Raw genomic sequence first — 11,397 nt, 5'->3', positions numbered from 1 at the left:
ATCTTTAAAAGTCGACTTTGTGACAACATCAAAGATCAAAAGTCGATTTCGATTTTTCAGTACAAAAAGACGATTAATCGAAAGTCGATTTACTTTTCCATAGTAGCGTTTACGTTATGGTTTTAGACACAAGCCAGGTTTCAATGCCGGGTGGTGTGGTTAATGACCTACCTTAGTTTTCTTGATATTATTCTCAAGTACAACATGGCAAGTCGAAATTATCGGCCCATGTTTTGACATAGCCCCCACATAGAGGGGCCCATAATTTGGCTACTTCAAAGGTTTGGAGAGGGGTGTTACATTTTGTAACAAAAGTGGCTGTAACTTGGTATTACTAGATTAAAAAATGTACATGAATATGAATGTAGTTTGCAAATCCGAGATCTTGGTGGTAAAAATAAATTTTGTTAGCAAAAAATGACTGATACAGATTTGACATAGCCCCTTTGTTGCAACTCCGGGCTGGAGGCTAAACAACATTTTGATTTATTTCGCATAAAACGTTACGACCCCCTTTTCGATATTTTAAGGTTTTCATTTGGAAATTTTTCAACCAAGAAGGCTGCAACTGGCCATTCCATATTATTACAGATTACGTTATGGTTTTGGACACAAGCCAGGTTTCACTGCCGGGTGGTGTGGTTAATGACCTTAGTTTCTTTATTTTATTCTCAAGTACAACATTGCAAGCCAGACCCTCCAGGTCTTCTACTTTTGACGGCATGTTGGATATCTTGTGAGAGAGAAGACATATATCATCCGCCCAGTCTAAGTCTTCGAGCTGACGTGAGAGACTCCTGATAACAGCAGTATAATTTTTTTCGAAGAAGTCTATTTTTCACCAGTTTAAAAAGAATATGCAATAGATACTGCACAACATAATTTCCTTTTAATTAAAAAAATTGTGTCCCTCTACCGGAAATTAAATAGTTTTTACTTCGCGACTGTATCTCATTTTTAATCTTATGACCATCGGAATTTTTTCATTTTTTTCTGAGGTAGACTTTTTAAAACGAATTTTTAAAGTCCCTTCTTTTTAACCCGGAAGTTCATATACCGTTTTTACGGAATCGATTATTACATTTGTAGAGGATAAGCGATACTTCTATTCTATTTTTGAAGTGTTTAAAAAATCGTGCTCCAAACCCCAGCCTTAAGTTAATAGACAAGCTTTTAAAGACATCCATTTTGTAATAAACGGTTCCAAGAAAAAATAAAATCGGATAAATTGTTCGAAGCTATATTTTTTCTTATTAGAAACTTTCATTTCAAATTGTTTTGTTTATCTCCAAACAATGACAACAACAAAATAATGACATGACCAAATACGGGTTAATCCAAATAAGGTTCCGTTTCCTTCAACACATTTCTCCTACGAATAAATGCAACAATGCAAGTGCACAAAAAAAGCAACGCTACAAAACTCTAAAACAGCTGATATGCGACAACTCGAAAAATCGGGGGGAAACTGATGAAATTCGAAATCGTGGTGTAGTTCTCCAATTAAAAAAATCCAACAAAAACAAAGCTCCAACCCCACAGAGAGTGAGGAAGAGAGCACGACAAAAAAAACGTTTAATCCATTCAACACATAAACAAAAAGCCTGTACTTCAGCTATGACAGACTGACCGACCAACAACATTGTGAAATCTCCAAAACAACAACAAATTTATACTCACCAACAACAAATCTGGAACTATGAAACGGATAAATAAAGAAACGACGTAGTTAAGCAAGATTAGTCCAAAATTAATTTGTTGGATTTTTTTAATTTCAAAAAAGGCTTTCCGTTTTTTTATTTTCTTTTTTACCGTCAATCTTTGGCAAATATCGAATCAGATTATTTTTCGTTTTGTTTTTTAATTCTCTGTGATTTTATTGTGTTTTGATTTAGTTTCGTTTTTATTTTTTACGTTTTCGTATTTTTTGCGCGCACACACTCACACTTAAGATTTCTCCTCTTTTGTTTTACCGTGGTCTCCCTTCAATCAAACAGAGAGAGAGAGAAACGAATGGTGGGTTAGAAAGACAAAAGTTTACACAAATCTCGTTGTTGTTGTAATGCTTGTGGAGGGGTAACACTATTCGATCGAAAACGCCATACGACAAACGAACGAACGTATCAAAACGTAGTATGGTGAATAATACGTAATTTGACAACTCGCGAAGAATGTCAGATGCAAACGTAAACGACGACAAGAGTAAACGAATACTCGTGTGCAGCGAAATGACAAAAAATCTTCTTCTTGCGTTTCGTCAATTGGGAAAAATCTTTCAATGGATTTTTTAGCACTTTCTGTCACGATTTAGCACTAATCCTTTATCAAAACTTGCGGATGCTTGGTTCAGTTGTCACTTGGGTACACTTTCACAACACTTTTCACCATATTTCAGTGTAAATTTTTAAAAAATCTCGTGCGACCGAGAAGACATGTGGTTTTTGCCGTTGGGTAGAAACTTCGAAAAGAGCGATGACATTTCGACAAGCTCAGTGGAGGGGTAAGGCATGAAGAGCGGCGGGGCACATGAAATGACAACCGCATGTTAACAACAATAATAACGTGACACTCTCTCTCTCTCTTGCACGCTGAGTGTGTGTTTTTGGTTCTCTGCTTCTCAACTTAGAAGCATGTTTTTTTGTTGAATGGGGGGAATAAAAATGTGTTTTTTAATTTTGAAATAAAGTATTTGATAATTTTTTGGGATTATTTTATAATTGAAATATATATAATATAATAAATTATTTTTAATTCATTAAAATAACCTATAAATAATTGGGTGTTTCATATAAACATTTTGTTCGTAAACAAAGTAGGAAATATGCAACTCTGGGTTTTGTTTTCGAATGGTAGCCAAAAATTTGAACTGAAAAAATCCGTTAAAATTTGAAATAATTATTTTAATTTTTACTATTTTTTATACTTTATAACCTAACATTTATTTTTAGATTATGTGGTATTTGGTTCATCTCAAATTAATTGTATTTTCAAGAGGTCGAGGTTCCTATTTCCAGAAGTATTTTTTGTACTTCGATTTTTTTGTGCAGAATCACAACGATAAAAAATAACAACACATGTATTTAAATATTAGTATTTGTAATACTTACTATTAAATTTGAGGTTATGTTGTCCTTGGCTTTCCAAATTTGAGTTCGGTAAATTTTTATTTGAAGGTGGATTTTGTTACGTGGCTTCAGCATGGATTGTATTATTATAATCAGGACCACACCTATTTAACAATTTGAAATAATTATTTTAATTTTTATACATTATAACTTAAAATTTATTTTTAGGTTAGGTGGCCTATAGAGATCGAAATTCCGATTTCAATGAAATTGAACTCTAAAAATCAGTAAATTTTTGTTCCGTTGGACTTCGAAAAAATTGTTTATTGTAATCAGAATCACAACGATTAAAAAATAAAAATAACTTTATTTTAATATAATATATTAATTCTTATATAAAATAATAATTTTGATGTTATGTTGCCCTTGGCTTGTCAAAGTTCGTTAAATCGTTAAATTTTTATTTGAAGGTAGATTTTGTTTGTGTGACTTCTGCATGAACTTCAAAAGGATTGTTTTATTATAATCAGGACCACAACAATTTAACAAATTTGAAATAATTTTTTTATATATTTTTAAATGAGATTTTTCATATATTTCGAAATATTGTCATAACCCCACCTTATTAACACATTCCAATAGCAGCAATAAATTGTATATTGTTGATCAGAATAATATTTTGCATCGAGTAACGGAAATTTTCCACAAAAGGAACGGTCTGTACAAGGTCCGGTTTAATCGTTTATTCAGTTCTCTTTTGCTCCAGTTGTTGCTTTTTTAGTCTCGTTCGTCTAGTTTCTTTTCCAGTTCATTTGCTGTGTTCCAATGAATGATTCGGTCCACGTTTTGGTATAACTCCTAAAATCGACATTATGAGGTTTTACAAAACATTTTCAACGGAAATGCCTATCATTTGATATTTTGACTTCCCGGTGGGTGAAAAATCTTCCTATAAAAAATAACATCATTATAGTTCCAGAACCTAAAAGAATCTACTAATTTTGCAAGGTTTACAACTTTTTACTCGTAAACCGTTCCTGAACCCACAAAACTGGTAAAACATTGAATCGAATTTAAGAGAGCACAAAACAAAATGGCTTTATCTTTGAAAACTTTTTACTCGAGAAATTTGGCCGAGTAAAAATGGTAAACAGGAATGCCTACTTCTGATTGGCTGTTATGTTGATTTTGAAGTATTGCCATCTAAATTTGGCATATTTGCTAGATTTTCGTTCCCGAACTTTTCAAATTATTTTGTACTCTGAGAGCGATTTTTAGATGTTTCCTTTTTACTAGCTTTACTATTAAAAATGTACTGGAACAGACTATATGTGTCCATTATATAGCACCCATATAACAGTACACCCAATATTTAGTATTTTAATTATGTAATTTATTCTTAAACGGCATTTACATTAGAACTTTTTAATGAATTGACATTTATTTAAATTGACATTTTTTGACATGTATACAAAGGAATTGAAAATTTATACCCACTGTGTTATAAAAATCTGGTACAATGTAAATGTACTATTAGGCTTGGATGGCAAATCTTCCTACAAAATATAAACATCAATGTCATCGCCAAATTTAGCATCAAATCACTATGACATAGCCTCCAAAGTAGAGGTCCCGAATGTCTAACTTATGGTGGAGAAAGAGTGCCAGCGCAACAGTGGAGGCCATATCCCTATAGGTTAGGTTTGGGGATGTACAGTCACTTATGTGGCTGCAGCACTCTGAGACCGTCAGGTCCGTTGTGATCATACACGAGAAGAAAAGAGATAAGGAGACATCTATAGGGGAAATAAAGAGAGAAGTGGAGCTTACAAAAATATATAAGGTAAGTTTGGAATAATGTCGATGACTATAGAGATCAGACAGAAGTTATATTACGTGTAAAGGTTGCACTTTCCCAACCACTTTACGTTACTAATTATGCTGTAGATTAGAGCAGGTTCAGTTGTTGAGAAGAAGCTAAGACTCGGTGGAAAATGAGCACCCACTAGTCTGTACCGCCTGTAAGCCAGGGCTAGACAGTGACACAGAAGATGCTCAATTGTCTTCGTCTCCTCCTCTTCAACGCAGAGTCTACAAATCAATTGCATCAAGATCCCATTTACTAGTAAAGGCTCTGATATTGCATTGACCAGTAATGATTCCTGTCATTACTCTTATTTCAGCTTTGCTCAGGTTCAACAGTGAGTGCGTTCTTTTGGTAGACATAGTCGGCCAAATGGATCTTGACACGTTGCACCTAGGTTCGTTGTGCCAAAGTTCATAGGCTCTTTCGTCGAAGAACGCCTCAAAGTCCCAGTAAAGATTAATGAGTCATCAATTGCTAGAACTGTGGATTGAATCCTCGTCTAGCTAGTTCGTCTGCTCTTTCATTACCCAAGATGTCACAGTGTCCAGGTAACTAACACATCCGATAACTGTAAGTAAGTTCTTCCAAAGTTGTTCTACACTTGAGGACGGCCTCAGATTTGATATAACAAGATTTGATGGCTTTAAGAGCCGCTTGGCTGTCCACGAAGATAGTCACCGGTTCAACGACCTCTGCATCCAGACTTTTTATCAATTCCGCTACCTTCCAAATCGCGAAGATTTCAGATTGAAAAACACTACAGTTGCTATCCTCCTTGTAGGTTAATTCAAGGCCTAGCCTTTCACAGTATACGCCCGCTCCTGTACCTTCTTCCATCTTGGATCCGTCTGTATAAAAAGACAGACCGTCCAGAGGAGGGTTACTTCGGTTCCAGTCGTTTCTACTAGGAATGCCGATATATACATCGCTAGTCGCTTAGTTTTACGCGTTGGTGGTTTGTTCAATATACAACCATGCCCAAAGGTACAACTTCGCCAAAGATTTTGTTCATGCAGCCTTAGGGCACTACGCGTGGCCCGTTCCTCAGCGTGCCTATTCCAACACTTCCTAGAGAACATTACCAGTTCCGTCTTTGTTCGATTTACACCATATACAATACACATGGTACAATAATACAAGGTAGGATATATTATGTCAACAAAGAAAAAAATACACCTTGTGAGCAATAATGTCAGAAAAAATAAAAACATTTCATATAAGATGTTTATTTGTACAACATTTTCAATCAAAATAATCAATGTTATTTTATGTTTTTTGACATATTTGTAACACACAAAAGATCAACAACAAAAAAAATTTGTACTACACACACACACAAAAAAAACAACCAAATTTATTTGTCCACTCGATTTCACTCTTGGATGTTTTCTTTTCAAAATCACACTCTTTTTCTTCAACAAGGAGTATGATCCCAAACAAAATAAAAGAGTATATATTGATTCACTCCCACTCACACATTACAAATGTCTGTACAATACACATGGTACAATAATACAAGGTAGGATATATTATGTCAACAAAGAAAAAAATACACCTTGTGAGCAATAATGTCAGAAAAAATAAAAACAAAATCCAACAAGTCATTCTGTTCATTTGACATATTTGTAACAGTTTACAGAAAATGCCAAAACAAAAAAAAAACATCACATACACAGTCACACATTTTGTCATATGACTTTGGCATAACTAGTCACAATATGAACAAATTGATAGAACTGGCCATTTTGGGGAAAAAATTGTAATCAGCTGGTAGCAATGCCCAACCCTGTAATAATTATACCATGGGACTATTCCAAAACATGAATCCTAGAAATAGTACCGATGGGAGTGTGTAATATTTTAAATTTAAATTTATGATTTGAGGCTACAAAGATCCCATAAATTCCAAATAATAATCGCCATTAAAAACACATACGTATTAACTAACGTACACAATATGGTTACAATACGTCAACCACTAATCAATACACTATCATCACCACAGGCATGTGACAGCTGAGAGAGAGAGAGAGAGTAATCAGTTTTATTGTTTACATTTAATTTTTTTACGTTGGCAGTTGAATTGAAACCAAGAAAAAATTGCACAAATTCAAATCTACTCCTAAAAATTTAAAGAAAATCACACATCCCACATACATACACGAAACAGCAAGAATTATGTTTGAATGACAAACAACAACGAAAGGAAACACCAATCGGATATTCCCAAATAAGAACTAAAAAGAAATACGCACGCATACACCGGCATTGTTTACGTTTCAGAATAGCAAAAGAGAATTTGTTACTACACCAACGACGACGACCAGGGCTGGCTGATAGGCAAACGAAACGGTGAAGGAGGAGTTGTAAGGCGTAAGAAGCGAAAAAGGGTGGTGGTGTTATTAACATTAATTCTGTTTTTTTTTCGCTTATCAAATCACAAGTGCGGTGCATTCGATAGACGGATAAAAGGCTGAGCGAGCACAACAACAGAACGGAGAAACGGAAAACGAACACATCGCTAACGCTAAGAGTATAGATTTTTTCATCAGAAAATGTGTGGAATTTTTGCTTATCTCAATTACTTGACTCCAAAAACACGTCATGAAGTACTGGATCTGTTGGTGAATGGCCTGAAACGTTTGGAATATCGTGGATATGATTCTACAGGTGTGGCCATTGATGCTCCCGGAGAGCATAATGACATATTGATGGTGAAGCGCAGTGGTAAGGTTAAAGTATTGGAAGATGCCATACATGAGTTGTGTACCACTGAAGATTACGCCGAACCTTTGAGGACCCATGTGGGTATTGCCCATACTCGATGGGCAACGCATGGCATACCATCGGAATTGAATTCACATCCGCAGAGATCTGATTTGGACAATAGTTTTGTCGTGGTACACAATGGCATCATTACCAATTATAAAGATGTCAAGACGCTATTGGAGAAGAGAGGATATATTTTTGAGTCGGACACTGATACGGAAGTAATTGCCAAATTGGTGCATCACTTGTGGACTCAACATCCATCGTATACATTCCGTGAATTGGTGGAACAGACCATTCAGCAGCTGGAAGGAGCCTTTGCTGTGGCCTTTAAATCTCGCCACTTCCCCGGCGAATGTGTGGCTTCCCGCCGTGGTTCCCCATTGCTTGTGGGCATAAAGACCAAAACCCGTTTAGCTACCGATCACATTCCTATACTCTACGCCAAGGAACATCGCCCGCATGGCCATAGTGGTATGCAATCAATGATGCCTGTTGCACGCACTGAATCCCATTCCGAATTTATGCCTTTGGACGACACCGAGGTGGAGTATTTCTTTGCCTCCGATGCTTCGGCTATTATAGAGCACACCAATCGTGTCATATATTTGGAAGATGATGATGTGGCGGCTGTGAAGGATGGTGCCTTAAGTATTCACCGCTTGAAGAGATCATTGGATGATGCTCACGCTCGAGAAATCACGACATTGAAGACAGAAATTCAACAAATTATGAAGGGTAACTACGACTATTTCATGTTGAAGGAAATCTACGAACAACCCGAGTCGGTGGTGAATACCATGAGAGGTCGTGTACGTTTCGATACCCAGGATGTGGTCTTGGGTGGCATTAAGGAATATATTCCCGAAATTCGCAGATGCCGTCGTTTGATGTTGATCGGCTGTGGTACATCCTATCACAGTGCTGTGGCCACAAGGCAGCTTTTGGAAGAGTTGACCGAACTGCCAGTTATGGTTGAATTGGCTTCAGACTTTTTGGATCGCAACACTCCCATTTTCCGTGATGATGTTTGTTTCTTTATCTCTCAGTCGGGTGAGACGGCAGACACGCTACTCGCCTTGCGTTACTGCAAACAACGGGGTGCCCTCATTGTGGGAATCACCAACACCGTAGGAAGTAGCATTGGTCGCGAATCACATTGTGGTGTTCACATTAATGCTGGTCCTGAAATTGGTGTTGCCTCCACCAAGGCCTACACCTCACAATTCATTTCCTTGGTTATGTTTGCCTTGGTAATGTCCGATGATCGCCTCTCCCTACAACCCAGACGTCAGGAAATCATAAAAGGCCTCTCAAATTTGGCCGATCAGATTCGTAAAGTCCTCGAATTGGATTCGAAAATCTGTGAACTTGCCAAAGAGCTGTATATGCACAAATCCCTGTTGATTATGGGTCGTGGCTACAACTTTGCCACATGCCTTGAGGGTGCCTTAAAAGTTAAAGAATTGACATATATGCACAGTGAGGGCATTTTGGCGGGTGAATTGAAACATGGTCCCTTGGCCTTGGTCGATGATGAAATGCCGGTGCTCATGATTGTCCTACGTGATCCGGTGTACACCAAATGTATGAATGCCCTGCAGCAGGTTACCTCGCGCAAGGGACGACCCATTATTATCTGCGAAGAAGGTGACGAGGAAACAAAGTCCTTCTCTTCGCGCAGTTTGGAGATACCACGCACCGTCGATTGTCTCCAGGGTATTTTAACAGTCATTCCTATGCAATTGTTATCCTATCATATTGCCGTTTTGCGTGGATGTGATGTTGATTGTCCACGTAATTTAGCCAAGTCTGTAACCGTTGAATAATTTGGAGAGAGACGGAATGGACTCGTTGAGTTTTTTTAATGATTGTAACCAAATAATAGCCACACACCTTGCATTTCCAAATATTTATTATTATTTTTTTTAAATTATGATTTGATTTTATTCGTATTGAACATGTTTGCCCCTGGTCTTATAGCGTTTTATTGTGGGCATAATTATATTTGTTTGTTTGCTTTAAGTATATAATTGAATGAGAAATAGTTTTGTGCAATTTAAAAATGTAGTTTTGAACTATATATGCGTGTATGTATACAATTTCTTAAACGTATTTTATATATATGGACATACAAAAATATATACAATTTTATTTAAAAATAAAAAATGAGTTCTTTTATTGTTAAATGTCTTGTCCTCATAAACATTAGGTTTTAAATACGATATACTAGAACTGATCTGCTCATCTGAAGGTTTCTTATTGAGAAAAACCTTCTATCCTCTTCTGATCTCTTCAAAAATTTAAAAACAATGTTCAAGAGAAGTCTTTCCATGATGAACTATCAAATAATACTAACAGAAAAAAGTAAATTAATCGGTTACGTTCGTAAGAGTCGAACTTCTCATATACTTCACTATGTTGTGTCAATTCCAAATTTCTTAAATCGGTCCGAATCTTTGTATGGGGACTATGTGTGCTAAAAAAAATAAATATCGTATTAAAGACATTCGGGTTAGAAATCATAGCAAGGGACTTCAAAATATCGAAAATTATGCGGTATCATTTTATGGACCTATCTACATTGAAAATTTCCTAAGAAGAAGTATAAAATGCCAGCCACTTCTTTAAAAAATCAGACAAAAACCATGCAAATAACGAAAATGGGTCGGGAAATTTGGACAGAATGATAAATTACAGTGGAAAATTACGGATTTTCAATAAAGTTAACAAAATGTATTTTCTAAAGCTGAACATTGCTCTCAAGAGTTAACCATGGTTGTTACATGTAATATTTATAAGTTTTAGAGGAAGGGAACTTCAAAATATTTATATTAGGTTCGTTCGTTTACTCAATAATTTGTACAAATTTGTACAAATTATTATAAAATGTTGTTCGTTTACCCAAAAGTCCAGTAAAAGAGAGTGAATTGAGAGAGCAGATTTGACAGTTGTGTTACTGAGTATTTGCAAATTCTTACAAGGAAAATTTACTCAGTAAGAATTTTCTTGTACCATCAGCTGATATTTAATCAGCTGTTTTGTTATGTTTTGTAAACAAACAAAAAATTGTTCTCAAGAAAATTGATTGTTTTGTGAATAAATAGTTAAAACTTACCGGTCACAACCCTTTTAAATGTTTGTGGGGAACAAACAACATCAATTTTCCGCTTGTTATCCATTTTTCTAATAAAAATGCTGTTTTTTAGTTTGCGCCAATTTGTTTGTTGTTGTAATCAGCTGTGTCGAAACAATCTTTTTACTGGATGTTGTTCGTTTGCTTTTTGCAGTTTTCTCTCTTGAGAAGGAAAGATTCGTATTTACTCTCTGCAAATTCTTACTGAGTAAATATTATTGGGAAAGTAAAAGAACGAACCTATTATTTTGCAATTTTCGCAACTAAACACATGGTATGCGTACATTTCGAAGGAAGATATTTTCATTTAAATTTTGAAAGTTGAATGAATACTCTCAGAGGCAAATTTATGAAAAAATGGAAACATATGACTGCATGAGACTACCTTGTATAATTATGTCATAGCTATCGCCATATATATATATATATATATGTTCTACCTTGTATAATTATATAACATTGGGTGTGTCTGGTTACTTTTCAGTAACATTTATTAAGTAAGTTCTAGCTCAGAGAGTAAGCCCTTTTTACTCTCTTTTGCGATAATACAGAGAAAAGTA

At 35.7% G+C, this 11,397-nt stretch overlaps 1 protein-coding gene across 1 annotated transcript; it reads left to right on the top strand.

The window, feature by feature from the left end:
- The first annotated feature begins 7,463 nt into the window (after positions 1-7,463).
- Positions 7,464-9,530, top strand: LOC133321762 (glutamine--fructose-6-phosphate aminotransferase [isomerizing] 2-like). The gene has a single exon (XM_061530839.1). It carries the CDS (start codon positions 7,488-7,490, stop codon positions 9,528-9,530), a length of 2,043 nt encoding a protein of 680 aa, XP_061386823.1. The 5' UTR covers positions 7,464-7,487.
- The last annotated feature ends 1,867 nt before the right edge of the window (positions 9,531-11,397 follow it).

Source organism: Musca vetustissima, unplaced genomic scaffold (assembly GCF_032173495.1).
Source record: "Musca vetustissima isolate MV318-11 ecotype Yass unplaced genomic scaffold, APGP_CSIRO_Mvet_v1 utg15951, whole genome shotgun sequence".
Taxonomy (NCBI): domain Eukaryota; kingdom Metazoa; phylum Arthropoda; class Insecta; order Diptera; family Muscidae; genus Musca; species Musca vetustissima.
This window is presented reverse-complemented; position numbering and strand designations above follow the sequence as displayed.